Genomic DNA, 15676 nt, shown 5'->3' with positions numbered 1-15676 from the left:
GGGTATTTGCTTAGTAAGAACCTGCCACCAATGGCATCTATTGCAGCTACAGGTCCATGGACGTTTACTTTGAAAACCTTAAGCAGGAAATTACCTCTGAACTTACCTGCTACGGTCGCTTTGACATCTAAAGCTTGTGTCCCGCTAGTGCGACGAGATGAACGCCACCTCCGGCCACCGCTTTGATACCCACTGGCCGTTCACTTTCCCCGTTTCCTCTAAAAACCCTTCCGGCTGGTGAATTCGCCCGGTGCTGTCGCTGAAAGGGCTGCAGCGGTGACACAGACTTGAGCCGCAGTGAAAATGGATTGAGTCACGCTGCTGGAGGAGCCAGCAGTGGATTGAGGTGCGGAAGCTAGCGTTAGCCGGCTAGCCATGGAGGGAGGCAGAGGAACGCCTGACTTCGTCTCATTAGACTGTTTTCCGTAAAATGACTTGGTAGCGGTTATTCTCAGCCCCAAACCATGCAGCCCACGCACGCAGTTCATATTAAAGTGCGCCATCCGTGGGTTGCGCACACACCCTGAATATGTCAGCCGTCCTGCACATACCGCAGATACTTACTTGGCTGTCCTTGCATAGATCCCGTTCTGCTCTGAAGCGAGATCGTTCACTTTGCAGCAAAAACACAAGGGCTGTGCTGGTCCACAACACGCACATTTTCAAATAATCCGAACACTTCCAGGTTGTGATTGAACCCGATCTCGCCAAGGCAGAGCAAAACTAGTGTTTTATGTATTTTTCCTAACAACCCCTTGTAAGGTTTGGCTTAAAGATCTTGCAGACCTTCCTGCAGCTTCAGAATTGCCAGACTAGCAGGTGGTCCCTCCTCAATTGTATGGAAAGCGGTGCTGGCTGTTGCAGGACTTTTGCAGGTCAGCGATGGGAGGTTCGGTGTCCTGCTGCATCTCTCCTGGAGAGAGCCCCAAGATCCACAGGAGAGAGGTGGAGCTGGAGGAGTGTCCCATCACCACTACTGAAGATGTGAGCGAGGACACTGGGACATACCTGCAGCACATCAGCGACAGGGAGCTTCCAGATGGTGTGTGGAGATTAGTTTGCTATTTTTGGAGATGTGATTGCATGCAGTGATGTTGTCCTGTCCTGGTGCCGGTTTACTGCAAGTGATTCAGTTTAAATGTTTTACATGCTTTAAGAGCTGTTTAGCATTAAATCAGCAGCAGCGTGGCAGCTCCTAGACAAACACTGTAGTCTTATATGAAGACTTCTAACACTTTCCTTCTACAGAGCTGGCCCAAGAGGCCAACCCATCCGACCACCCCAGAGCAAGCACTCTATTCCTCAACAAGTCTCAGACAGATGGTCAGTATTTCTCTGGTGCTTTAATACTTTACCCCATTCTCTTCTGAAACTCCTACATCTCTTTGATTTTGTTTTTTATCCAATTTCAGTCCGCGAGAAAGGAAAAGCAACTACATGAATCACGTAAGTTACGGCTCTGCGTGTTCTTCGTGGGTCTTTTTGTTGCTGAAATGATTCAGTCATACATCTCATTTCTCTGGGGTTGAATGTGTTTCTATAACCCGTTTTCCCCTCCATTCTGTCTCTAAACATGCTTTCGATGCCAGATGTCCCCGGGACTTCTTTCTAAAAAGTACAGCTCGTGTTCAACCATATTCCTCGATGACAGCACCGTCAGCCAGCCCAATCTCAAGAGCACTATTAAATGGTAAGTGACCGCCCTCACCTCAGTACTGCTGCAAGTGCAAGTACAAAAGAAGTTGGGACGCTGTGTAAAGTGTGAATAAAAAACAGAGTTCAATGGTTTGCAAATTCCACAAACACAGTTTTGACTGACTTTAAAACATTTTAAACTTATCATATGTTTATTTTGAATTTGATGGCAGCATCATGGCCACGTTTAACGCTGTGTAGCATCCCATCTTCTTTTAATAAAAGTGTGGAAACTAAAAAGAGAGCTTTGCTGGACATTTGGGAGAGGAATGATGTCCTGATATAAGATTCTAGCTGCCGCTTTCAGCTGGTGAAAAGTTCAGCATCTGGACTTCTTTACCAGGAAGTCATGCTCTTGTAATACATGCAGTATGTGGTTTAGCACTGTTTTACTGAAATAGGCAAAAACCTCCTTGAAGAAGCTCTCTGCACGGCAGCATATCTTGCTCTAAAGCCTTCATATGCGTTTCAGCATTGATGATGCTTTTCCAGATGTCCAAGCTACCAATTCAGTAGGCACTGATAGATACTCCTGTTTTTAATGCAGTGCCACCTGAAGATCATGGGCACTGATTTTTAGCCTTGTCTTTTGTGCACAGATATTTCTTCCAGTTCTGTGAATTGTTTAATATCACTATGTACTGAATATTATTAGATATTCAAAGTCTCCTCATCTGTACATGAATTTGTTCCCCAATTTGTACATAGGCTTTTTTGAGATTACTAAACCTTGGCCCATCTTTACTTCTGAGAAACTCCGTCCCCTTTAAGATCCTCTTGTTATACACAATTATGTTACTGACATGTTGTCAGTCTACTGTTTAATTATTTGCAAAATGTTTCTGTTTGTTTGTCCTGAACTGCAGGTAACATTTAAAGTCACCAAATAGCTGCAGTTGAAAAGATCTAAATATCTATTTGTAAAGTAGAAGTAAAAATAAAAAGCTGTAAAAGGGAAAATCCAGCTCTAGTGTTTTATTCTTTGTTGATTTCTGTCTCTTGCAGTGTTGCACTGGCCATATACTACCACATAAAAAACAGGTAGGAAACGTCAGAAGTATTGTCTCTTGGTAGTGCAACGTTTTCTTCATTGTTGTAACCAGTACTTAGATATTTACAAACATTAGTCATCAAGTTTGTAAGAAAGACTGATTTTAGTACTTAGGCTAATTTTTAATTACTTCATCTAAGTCCTATAGGAAATGCTACTTGCCTTGTCTTACTGCTAAATACATCATGCATGAATGACAGACGTATGCAGAAGGTGGATATCAACTTAAGTGCCAGATGGGTACAGCTTTTTAAGATCATCACTGGTAATGAGAGCCAGAGATTTTTAATTTTTATTAGTCCTTTATTTATCCAGGTAAAAAATCTCATTGAGATTAAAGATCTCATTTCCAAGAGAGACCTGGCAATTTAGCTCTGATTGACAAACAAACCAGAAGGTGGCTTGCGTCAGGTCAGAATTGCAAAAAAAATAAATAAATAAAAAAAGAGGTTGTGATTGCTTTTTAAAAAAAAAAAAAAATTAACAGTTTTTTTCATCTCATGTCTGCACATAATAGGTTGAAAATTGAGTTCTCTGTTTGCATCATCTCAGTTTGAAATGCAATTTATTTGCATTTTAAATATAGTAACTGTCAAAACATGACTTTAAGGAAAGTAGGAACTACTTTCCTTAAAGTCATGTTCTTGGAAGTGATCCAAGGATGCAATTTTGCCTAATTTAGGTCAAGTATGGTTTTTGAGTTTTATGGCCAGAGTCATAGCACTTGGTGGTGGCAACTCAAAGAATAGATACAATGTGGTGAAGAAGTATTTGCCCTTTTCTGATTTCTTAGTTTTTTGCATATTGGTCAAACTTACATGTTACAGATCATCAAACTAATTTGAATAATAGACCAACATAGCCTGAGTAAATACAAACAAACAGTTTTTAAATGACTTTATTTATTAAGGCAAAAAAGTTATCCAAGCCTACTTCGTCCTCATCCTGTGTGGAAAAAAGTAATTGGCCCCACTTGATCCACAGATTGGATCCACAGTGAGAGCCATTATCCAAAAATGAAGAAAACTCGGAACAGTGGTGAACCCTCCCAGGAGTGACCGGCCTATCCAAATGACTCCAAGAGCACAGCGACAGTTTCACTTTTGGGTCACAAAAAACCTCAGAACAACATCTAAAGGCTGCTTTGCTGTTTCAGGACGACTTGCTGTAATTGATGGAACCATGAATTCTGTTCTCTAGCAGAAAATCCTGAAGGTGGATGTCCAACCACAAGTTCATGGCCTGAAGCTCAAGAGCACTTGGGTTATACAGCAGGACAATGATCAGAAACACCAGCGTGTCCACCTGTGAATGCGTCAAAAAAAAAGAGAAAGGCTTTCAGCGGCTTAATTGAAATGCTGATTTAAATCAGATGGCGCTACTTTAGCACAACCTTAAACAGGCCGTTCATGCTAGAAGACCCTCCAGTGTGACTGAATTAAAACAACTGTACAAAGAAAAGTGGAGCAAAATTCCTCCACAGTTCTCAGAAACACTTGATTCCCATTCTTTTGGCAAGAGTGACACAACCACTTACTAGGTTTAGGGGTCAATTCCTTTTTAACATAGGACCAGGCAGGTTTGTATTAACTTTTTTCATTTACCGTAAAAACTAGATGTTAAATGCACTTATTATCTTTAACATTAAAATTTGTTTGATTATCTGAAACATTTAAGTGTGACAAATACACAACAAAAAAACTAAGAAATCAGGAAGGGGGCAAATATTTTTTCACAGCAGGTGGCCAAATTAGTTTTTTGGACATCAGTGAGTCAGATACTTAATAATATAGGAAACAAAATGTTTGTTAACATCAATGCACATCAATGGTTGTAATCTACAAAGTATTTGTAGAACTCAACGAAAGATAAATAACTGTTGTGATATCTAACACCAAGAAACCCCAGTGAATAAGCAATGGTAGTTTCAAACCATGAGAAGTTACATATCACGTAACAGTGGCTTGTTGCATCTACAGAGATTCAAACCGCTCGCTGGATATATTCGACGAGAAGAAGCACCCACTGTCGGTGAGTTGAGGTGGTTGATTACACCAAGCAGTGATATTTGCTATATTAGTGGACCGCTGATGATGACCTTCTGCCCAACAGCGAGAAAAGGTTCCAGATGACTACTCTGTGGTTGACCCGGAACACAAACTCATCTACCGCTTCATAAGAACGCTCTTCAGCTCTGCTCAGCTCACCGCCGAGTGCGCCATCGTCACTCTGGTAAGTTCAAACATCCACCACACTGCAGAGAGTGTTGAATGATGCAAAGAAGTATTGAGAACTATCACCCTTTCTGCTTGTGTGAATGGATGGGTTCCTTCTGCCTTAGGTGTATCTGGAAAGGCTGTTAACGTATGCTGAGATGGACATTTGTCCTTGTAACTGGAAGCGCATTGTTCTTGGTGCCATCTTACTGGCCTCCAAGGTCTGGGATGATCAGGCTGTGTGGAATGTCGATTACTGCCAGATCCTCAAAGATATCACCGTGGAGGACATGTAAGTATTACAGTAGTTTTTGTATAGCACTGCCAGATCTACAAAATGACCTCCAGCAGGCCACTCGTGTCAGTGTCTCTGACCAGACCATCATAAATAGACTTAATGAGGGTGGCCTGAGGGCCTGACATCCTCTAGTGGGCCCTGTGATCTCTGCCCGGCACTGTGAAGCCCGATTAGCATTTGCCATAGAGTACCAGAAATTAGCAGGTCCATTACTGGCGCCCTGTGCTTTTCACAGACGAGAGCAGGTTCCCCCTGAGCACGCGTGACAGATGTGAAAGGGTCTGGAGAAGCTGTGGAGAAAATTCTGCTGCCTGTAACATTGTTCAGCATGACTGGTTTGGTAGTGGGTCAGTGATAGTCTGTGGAGGCATATCCATGGAGGAACGCACAGAGCCCTACAGGCTAGGCAACAACACCCTGACTACCATTAGGTATCCTTGGACCCATTGACAGACCCTACGCTGTTGCAGTGAGTACTGGGTTCCTCCTGGTGCACAACAGTGCTTCATGTGGCAAGAGTATGCAAGTAGTTCCTGGAGGTTAAAGGAATTGATACCATTGCCTGGTCCGCACGTTCACTTGACTCCCTGTTTCATTTTCACTTTGAATTTAGCCCTCTGTAGGTTGATTATTTTAATTTCCATCATAGTGGCATTGTGATTTTATTTTCTGAATACCAGTGCATAAGAGTATAGATATCCAGACGTGCTTTTCCCCCCCATTGAGATTGATGCATTTTCAGTGTTCCTTTAATTTTTTTAAGTAGCGTAGTTTCTAGTTCACACAGTGCAAACACACGGAAAGTGGGGACCACCTCCAAGAGTTATAGGAAAGCCCTCAAAAGGTTCCTGCAGCCTGGAAAGGACCTTTTGTTTTTTAATAAAAGCTCGTGAACCTTTCCAAACTGTTTTGCAGGAATGAGATGGAGCGTCACTTTTTGGAGCTGCTGCAGTTCAACATTAATGTCCCAGCCAGCGTCTACGCCAAGTACTACTTTGACCTGCGCTCACTGGCTGATGACAACAACCTCAGTTTCCCTCTGGAGCCACTCAGTACCAAGCGGGCCCAAAAACTCGAGGTGAGTAATTTTCCAGGGCTGATTTTATTTTGCAGTTTGGAAATGTATATATTCCGACTGCTGAACTGATTAAGTAAGTGTTGGTAGAACTTGTTATGCTGTGGCTGCTCTGCTTGTTCTGTCGTAACAGTTTGAAACTTCTTCTGATTATTATTGTTTTTTATTGTTCTTATCTTTCTCTTTTTTGTAGGCTATCTCCAGGCTATGTGAGGACAAGTATAAGGACTTGAGTAAATCGGCCATGAGAAGGTCTGTCAGTGCAGACAACCTAGTTGGCATCAAGACTGCACAGGCCGTACTCTCTTAAGTCTGTGACAGCCATCTATCATTGGAGCAGACTGCAAGATCTACAGGATATGATGCCACACATGCTGAGAGACATTTCCAAAGTAGATTGCATTAATATCAGCAGCTGATAAGTTTCATTACAAAAGCTTATGTGCTCATTTTGGAGAGGAACAAACGATTTACCGTAAAGTATCACTACAATATAATGAAATCAGTCTTTATGTGTTCATTACAAGGAACTTTGGCTAACTGCCTTTAAAGCATGGTGATATGGTGAAAAATATGTTGTATTTTAAAGGTGGATGTCTACAGCTGGAAGGAATCAGCATGAAAGCACTACCAGAAGCCACACATAACCTTTTTTCCCGTCTTTTTTTTTTTACATTATCCAGTCTTTTGGGGAGTAGGATCTGGCTATGGCCGTCTTCTTCCACCAAGCAAACTCCCTCTCCTATATTCAAATGATGACAGACTGTTTTGGAGCTACCCTGTGGTGTAGTTCTGCACATGGACAAAGAGTAGACTTTATTTTGCTTACTATGTAGGCCCCTATAGCTGTGAAATGTACAAGATTTTATTTAATTTAAATAAATTTCACTTGCTGTTTCAAATTCATGCTGTTTAAGTGGGAAAGTGTATCATGGTGGTTTTTTGTTTGTGGAAGATGTGAGATGTGAGCACAGTGGTGGTGACGGTGCAGAGCTTGCCCACAGCTTTGAGTACCAAACATCACATATTAGGTATAAGTTAATAGCGTAAGATATAAGGTCTTGTGTATAATATGTGGCAGCATGTAAGGAAAAAACAGAGTTTATACAGTAATAACCTAAAAGTCAATATTTGGTGTGACCACTTTTATTCTTCAGCACAGTCTGAACTCTCTTAGGCAGCTTTCTTGTCATTTCGTTAAGTCGTCTTCAGGAATAGTTCTCCAGGCTTCTTGAAGGACATTCAAAGCTCTTCTTTGGATGTTTCTGCCTTTTGTTCTGTTCTCTGTCAACATGATCCCACACTGCTTCAATAATGTTGAGGTCCGGGCTCAGGGAGGCCGATCCATGACTGATAGTGCTCCACTGTGTGATTCTCTATCCAAGTATGATTTTACTGCATTGGCATTTTGGTTTGGGATCATTGTTGTGCTGGAAAATGAAGCTTTTGCCAATCATGTTTTCCAGATGATATTGCACGGTGGATCAATATCTGATGGTACTTTGATAAATTATTAATTCAGAAATTTTGACAAGATCTGCAACACCACTGGCTGACATGCAGCCCTGACAGAACCTCCACCGTGTTTCACAGATGGCTGTAGACAGACAGCTGAAAGTCCGGAGGCATCTCTCAGGTCCTGTGTCAGGTCTTTGCTGGGTTTCTTTCCTGTTTCTTAAGGACATGAATTTATATTCAGCTACTGAATATACAGTGGGGCAAAAAAGTATTTAGTCAGCCACCGATTGTGCAAGTTCCCCCACTTAAAATGATGACAGAGGTCAGTAATTTGCACCAGAGGTACACTTCAACTGTGAGAGACAGAATGTGAAAAAAAAATCCATGAATCCACATGGTAGGATTTGTAAAGAATTTATTCGTAAATCAGGGTGGAAAATAAGTATTTGGTCACCTCAAACAAGGAAAATCTCTGGCTCTCACAGACCTGTAACGTCTTCTGTAAGAAGCTTTTCTGTCCCCCACTCATTACCTGTATGAATGGCACCTGTTTGAACTCATCATCTGTATAAAAGACACCTGTCCACAGCCTCAAACAGTCAGACTCCAAACTCCGCCATGGCCAAGACCAAAGAGCTTTCGAAGGACACCAGGAAAAGTATTGTAGACCTGCACCAGACTGGGAAGAGTGAATCTACAATAGGCAAGCAGCTTGGTGTGAAAAAATCAACTGTGGGAGCAATCATCAGAAAATGGAAGACATACAAGACCACTGATAATCTCCCTCGATTTGGGGCTCCACGCAAGATCTCATCCCGTGGGGTCAAAATGATCATGAGAACGGTGAGCAAAGATCCCAGAACCACACGGGGGGACCTGGTGAATGACCTGCAGAGAGCTGGGACCAAAGTAACAAAGGTCACCATCAGTAACACACTACAACGGCAGGGAATCAAATCCCGCAGTGCCAGACGTGTTCCGCTGCTGAAGCCAGTGCATGTCCAGGCCCGTCTGAAGTTTGCCAGAGAGCACATGGATGATACAGCAGAGGATTGGGAGAATGTCATGTGGTCAGATGAAACCAAAGTAGAACTTTTTGGTATAAACTCAACTCGTCGTGTTTGGAGGATGAAGAATACTGAGTTGCATCCCAAGAACACCATACCTACTGTGAAGCATGGGGGTGGAAACATCATGCTATGGGGCTGTTTTTCTGCCAAGGGGACAGGACGACTGATCCGTGTTAAGGACAGAATGAATGGGGCCATGTATCGTGAGATTTTGAGCCAAAACCTCCTTCCATCAGTGAGAACTTTGAAGATGAAACGAGGCTGGGTCTTCCAACATGACAATGATCCAAAACACACCGCCCGGGCAACAAAGGAGTGGCTCCGTAAGAAGCATTTGAAAGTCCTGGAGTGGCCTAGCCAGTCTCCAGACCTCAACCCCATAGAAAATCTGTGGCGGGAGTTGAAAGTCCGTGTTGCTCGGCGACAGCCCCAAAACATCACTGCTCTCGAGAAGATCTGCATGGAGGAATGGGCCAAAATACCAGCTACTGTGTGTGCAAACCTGGTGAAGACCTATAGTAAACGTTTGACCTCTGTTATTGCCAACAAAGGTTATGTTACAAAGTATTGAGTTGTATTTTTGTTATTGACCAAATACTTATTTTCCACCCTGATTTACGAATAAATTCTTTACAAATCCTACCATGTGGATTCATGGATTTTTTTTTTCACATTCTGTCTCTCACAGTTGAAGTGTACCTCTGGTGCAAATTACTGACCTCTGTCATCATTTTAGGTGGAGGAACTTGCACAATCGGTGGCTGACTAAATACTTTTTTGCCCCACTGTAAATTCAGAGGGGCCGATGGCGCGATATGGCAGCCTCGCTTCTGTCAGTCTGCCCCAGGGCAGCTGTAACTGTAGCTTGCCTCCACCAGTGTATGAATGTGAGAGTGAATGAATAGTGGTATTGTAAAGCGCTTTGGGTGCCTTGAAAAACGCTATATAAATCCAATCCATCATTATTATTATTATTATTATTTAGTCCTGATACTTCAAATTTTCCTCAATTTTTTTAAGAACACACTACACACCATGCTGGGATATAAAATACAATTTTATGTCAAACTTTGGCATTTTTCATAGCTTCAACTAAAGAAATGGAACAAATTATGTTTTCACAACACTGTTTTGAAGAAATGAGCATAGACTTGAGACTTTTGCTCGTGTTTGTACTAGAGATGGCACGATACCACTTTTTTATGTCCGATACCGATACCGATATCAAATTTGGATATCTGCCGATACCGATATGAATCCGATATAGTATTTTTTAATCAACAACACTGTTTTTTAAAATATCTTGCTGCATTTTGCAAGTCTGCAAGTTCATACTCAAGTTTAAAACAACAACTACACTAAAGCTATTCTGTTATACCTGTATACAAAAAAAATATTTCATAGTTCAGCAATACTGATCAATCTAATAAACTTAGACCTACACCATCCTCCCTATTCTGGTATTTTAAAGAGTACTTAGCTTAAATATTAAGCAACCTAACTAATAGGGTTCCAACTCCCAGCAACAACAAAAATAAATAAATAAAAAATAGGGAACCACCCCTCACGCGCCACCTCATGATGCTTAATCGACGTAATCAACCTTAATTTGATGCAGTGTGAAAAAAAATGCACAGAAATCAATTATTTTTCAAGAAATATTAAATAGATTCAACATCTTTCTTCAACAAAATTGCAGACTGCACAGATGGTACCTTCCCAAAGGAAAAAGTACTATAGCTTACTAGGGTATATATATTAGACTTAATAGTCACTATATACAGTAATTGACTTCTATTCATTTTACATCAAATTAAAACTTTGTGTGTCAGATAATTATTTATTAAAAGCTAGACATTTTAAATGAGAATAAGAAAGAAAAGTATGTCTTTGTGCCCCCCTTTTCCCAGTTAATGCCCTATCGGCCCCCCTGGCTAAACTTTGCTAGATCCGCCCCTGCACAGTTACCAGCGTCAGCTACGTAGAAAAAGATCCTGGTGTAGAAAGTAATATTAAATAAATTCTAACAACAGCTTATCAAGCTTAAACGTGCTGCTGTTGTTCAGCCGCTGGTTTCCTCTTTCTGGTGCAAAGTGGGCCAAAAACAAACAAGAGACACGGACTCGCGACAGAAAAGCCGATCAGCTGATCATTTAAGCAGTTTCACGATTGAAGTAGCAGCCGGAGAGCGAGAGGCAGTCGCTCGTTAAGCTTAACGCAGGAATGCTTTACAAACATTCAGAGATGGACTTACACACTTGCTTTACTTCTCTCGGGGATAACTTTGTCGGAGATGAAATGCCAGGTTGCTAGCGAAGCTCCAAATGCTATCCAGACCACAGGTCCCGCATGCCACAGCCGCTCTATCACGTGATGCATACTGCTCCGACATGCTAACGTTCTGAGGTGAGTTACCGGGTGTTGCAAGTTTTGTGAGGTGCTTTCGTGATATTTAATGGATCGGATTACATTTTTTTATTTTTCTCCGATATCCGATCCAGTCATTTAGGTCAGTATCGGACCGATACCGATACGTAATATCGGATCGGTCCATCTCTAGTTTGTACTGCTGTGCATCGTTCACCAAGAGAAGATGATGCATTTCTCTTGCCATAAAAATTTGGTATGAAGGAATAAATATGATTCGTATAAAGCAATTCAGACACTCAAGACATCTGGCTAGCACGCGGGAGTCAAAAGTAAGGAGTTCCTTTGAACAAAAGCAAGAAAGAGAATCCGATGTGAACAAAAGATTGGTACTGATTAGTATCTGGCTGCTGGTTTCATGCACATACTGGCATCATCTTTCCAGAATGCATGCATGCCATCCGTAATTTCTCTACCTGAGAAAATTGTACAGGTAAGGTCTTTTACCCTGGCAGGTGCCACTTCCTCTTAAACTGCCCCTCATATCAGACAGGCCACTTTGCTGTTGCAGGGCCTGGGTAGAGCACTGTCAACTGCTACGGTGGAATCAAGAAGCTACTTAGTGACTGCTTTTTCACTGTCTGGAAATTAAATCAACAGGTTTCTCAAGTGGTTTGGCCATGCTACACATTTTCAGAGTGACTGCGATTTAGAAACGGACCTTCAAACAGCTCAGTGATTCTGCTTTCCAAAGATTTTCTCACAGCTATAAAGGAAAGGCTACACAGTGAGACTGAGATTCAAGTAAATGTATAAAAAAATAAGTGCACTCAGTCTTGACATTTAAACTTTATTCTTGAAATTAATTGTTTAATGACTGTGATATGCCAAATATCAAATTCTTTAATCTCCATTTGTGGTCATGGTGGAAATATCTTGGATTTGAACTGATGAGGGCAGAATCATTTAGGTCAGTCACATGACTTTGCCATCACCACTAAGCTCCTGTTTTGGACACCACAGAACCGAATGTCCCCACAAATTTCTGTTGTCTCGTTTATTCACTTTCTCTGAATTCCCAAGTGGGATATTTAATTAAAATATTTTAAGTTTTAGAACAACACAACTTGAACATGTCTAAAGCTTATGTTAATTGCAGACTTTATGTTAGGCATCTAATGGAAAATCCATAAAGTCCACTGACTTTGAGAGAACAGAACAGGAAATTCAAAAATAACTATATTGGCACCATATGGGGGATTTAGGGCTGCTTCTCTAAATACCAGCTGTCTTTGCTTCTGAAACTGAGACAAGGATAGCAGTGAGAGAGAAGGATCTCTTCTCCGATCTGTTCACAATCACGCCTCATCTATAGTCTTCCCATCCCTGAACTGCATTTTAGCTCTTTGTCTTTAATCCATCCAATATACTACCCATGGCTGTGATCAGTATGGTGGTACGCAGTGTTGGTCAAGTTACTTGAAAAAAGTAATCAGTAACAAATTACTGATTACTTCCCCCAAAAAGTAATCCCGTTACTTTACTGATTACTTATTTTCAAAAGTAATTAATTACTTAGTTACTTGTTAAAAACACGATTTACAACCTGAATAGGTGATAAAGTGATGGCTCTTTCAGCCCAATTCTACTTTTTCTACATAATCCATCATACAAAATGTAATCAAATGGAAAAGTCTCTTTTTAAAACTTGTTTTATTAGTTTTAATATTTTAACTTTATGCATCAAGCAAAAATTTAATTATATGCAACATTCTCTGACTGGAAGAAATTAGTTTAATATTTAAACCTATTTTCTACACATTCCAGCACATAAAATAATTTTTTTGTGTTATTACTCACTCTTTCAAATAGATGCAAATAAAACACAGCAGAAAATAAATAAAGTCAAAGACTTTTGCTCTATTTTCACCTGTAAAGCAGGAGTAGGGTAGGCGGAGGTTTACATGGTGCAGGTGTGCTGCAGCGCTCAGTTCTCTGTGAGTTTCCCATTACGTCGTAGCGCACTCAGTGCTTGCTTGGAAGTTTAGGGGTTTTTTCGCTGTAAAAAGACGTTTTCTTCCCACGCACAACGGACACTAATGTTTTTGTCACTTTTTACGGAATCAAACTCAAAATAAGGTCAGTACTTCCACGCTTTAAACGCTGCACGCTCATACTCTCTCCCGCACTCGATATTATTATCCATTGTTGATCTGCACCATTGACCACAGCTGTTGTCACGAACGTCGCACTTGCTTACGTCACTGTCATGAGACATTCTCGCAAAAAAATCACGGGAAAGTAACGGTAATCTTATTACCGTTTTTTAGTAATCCCTTACTTTACTCGTTACTTGAAACTTACAAGTAACGCGTTACTGCCCATCTCTGGTGGTACGTGCAGCTGCTCTTCCTGAAACTTTCCTTCTTCTAAAAAAAACTTTTTTCTTGTCCTTTTTGTAAGTTTGCTCTTCTCAGTTGAAGTAAATTGATTCCTCTTGGTTCTGACATCTAGGTATAAACAGCTGCTGTGGCGATCACAGTATATATTCTACTACAAAACCTATCAGTTTGTGGTTTGAGAATCAGATGGCCACCCCTCCCCGAGCCTGGTTCTGCTGGAGATTTCTTCCTATTAAAAAAGAATTTCTCCTTCCCACTGTCACCAAGCGCTTGCTCAAAGGAGGTTATTTGATTGTTGGGGTTTCTCTTGCCTTACAACAACAGCACCTTGAGGTGACTGTTGTTGTGATTTGGTGCTATTTAAATAAAACTGAATTGAAGTTGAACTGCATAGCATAGTTTTGTATCCTGTGCTGTATTTTCCTTTCCCAGATGATGGCTGTAGAACGCTAGGTATTCATTTGCATTGGCATCCGACCTCAGGATCATCACCGACTGCAGTGCTCACATTACCATAGGACTCATTTGGATGGTCAGTGTGGCAGTGAGCTTTCACTAAGTGTTGATGCCAAGCAATTTAAAGCATGACTTGCAGCAGCAAACCACCGGACTCCTGCGCAATACTGTCACTATAAAGAAACACATGCCACTTTCTGGACCTCGTACTGTCTTAATTTTTTATTTTTTTTTATTTTGTGAGACTCTCTCTTATTATTGTTTTTGCTGCAGTTGTCATCAAAGATATTTTTTGTCATTTTTACAATGATAGTGAAGAGAACAGCATCCTCATGTAGGATGATCAGTCCCATAGTGGCACCAGTGCTTTAAAATAATAGGTTCTTGCATCAGTATAGCTTTTCTTTCCATCTGGAACCCTCAGATTAGGCAGATAGTCTTTCACCATGAATCCTACTCTGCAGTGATGGCAGAGGTGGAATGACTGCAGCAGAGCAGGCATGCTGACCAGATTCGAAAGGAAACATGTACAGTTGACCAGAAGAAAGAACTGGAGATGGATAACATGGTGACTACACCTACACAACTAAACCGCTGACAGTCATTAGATGTGTGAATGATTTATTTCCTTGATTAATGCTGTATATAAGGAGAATGATGTTATGGCTGAATGACAGTAATGGACATTCTTGGTTAATGGGACATAATAAATGAATGAAATTACAAAGACAGTAGATTATTTTATTGCCACAGAATCAAATACTTCTGTTTTGTGAAAGCTACTGACATCTATGGAAGCTCGTTTCCAGCACAGAAAAAAGGAAAAACAATTACCATCACCAAGTCAAAGTTTCCAGTTAAATTTTGACTTACGTAGAAATATGTATTTGTCCTTGTTCATTATTTCATCCACTTTGTTAAATGTACCAGTACTACTGGCAGCAAAACAGACTAAAAGCACGATGCTACCAAAGCCTTGCCTTTACTCCTCCAAATACACCTCTTGTATTTGTTGCCAACTTGTCTTATCTGAGCATAAGACCTTTCTCCATAAAAGTCCTATCCATGTGGGCAGCTGCAAATTTCAGCTGGGCTTGATGATGTCAGTTTTGGAGCAGAAATTCAAATTCAAATTCAAATTTTATTTGTCACGTACACAGTCATACACAGTACGATATGTAGTGAAATGCTTGGACAACTGCTCGTGACCTAAAGAAAACAAAAAAAGGAAAAGGCTATGAATAAGATAGGAAATAAATATGAAAAATTAAAAAGGGTAAATTTAACTAGGAAGGAATAGAATATAAATTAAGGTTAAAAATGAAATAACTGTACAACACAAATTAGAATGAAGGGTAAATTTAACTGGGAAGAATAAGATAAAGATAAATATATAAATTAAAGTTGAAAATAAAATAACTGTACAACAAGAAGCTTCTTTCTTGGTCGGCACCCTCTCAGCCCTTGATGATGGAGAACTGGCTTCATTATGGACAATGACATTGATGTTCTAGCAGTTCCAAAATTAAGGCTTGAGCCTACGCAGTTTCTAAGTTGTTCCTGAACATCCTAACCAGTTTCCTCTAAT

The 15676-nt window shown here is 40.7% G+C and overlaps 1 protein-coding gene and 1 long non-coding RNA gene across 4 annotated transcripts in view; one reads left to right on the top strand and one right to left on the bottom strand.

Annotated features, from left to right (window-relative positions):
- Nucleotides 1-11269, bottom strand: part of LOC309700980 — a 62380-nt gene extending 51111 nt beyond the window's left edge. For all 3 annotated transcript variants that reach the window (XR_014274820.1, XR_014274821.1, XR_014274822.1), the window contains exon 1: nucleotides 11118-11269. This is a non-coding gene — a long non-coding RNA (uncharacterized lncRNA). The remainder of the gene's footprint in view (nucleotides 1-11117) is intronic.
- Nucleotides 112-7241, top strand: LOC309700978 (cyclin-Y-like protein 1). Its single transcript, XM_082524920.1, has 10 exons — nucleotides 112-1042; nucleotides 1249-1327; nucleotides 1413-1446; nucleotides 1590-1690; nucleotides 2701-2736; nucleotides 4726-4777; nucleotides 4859-4978; nucleotides 5088-5254; nucleotides 6176-6338; nucleotides 6529-7241. The coding sequence occupies exons 1-10, from the start codon at nucleotides 883-885 to the stop codon at nucleotides 6643-6645; spliced, it is 1029 nt and encodes a 342-aa protein (XP_082381046.1). The 5' UTR covers nucleotides 112-882; the 3' UTR covers nucleotides 6646-7241.
- Nucleotides 11270-15676: the final 4407 nt, after the last annotated feature.

The sequence above is a fragment of the Aulonocara stuartgranti genome, assembly GCF_965226115.1.
Source record: "Aulonocara stuartgranti genome assembly, chromosome: 23".
In the NCBI taxonomy this organism is placed as follows: Eukaryota; Metazoa; Chordata; class Actinopteri; order Cichliformes; family Cichlidae; genus Aulonocara; species Aulonocara stuartgranti.
The sequence above is the reverse complement of the archived record's forward strand: the minus strand, read 5'-3'. Positions and strand labels throughout refer to the sequence as shown.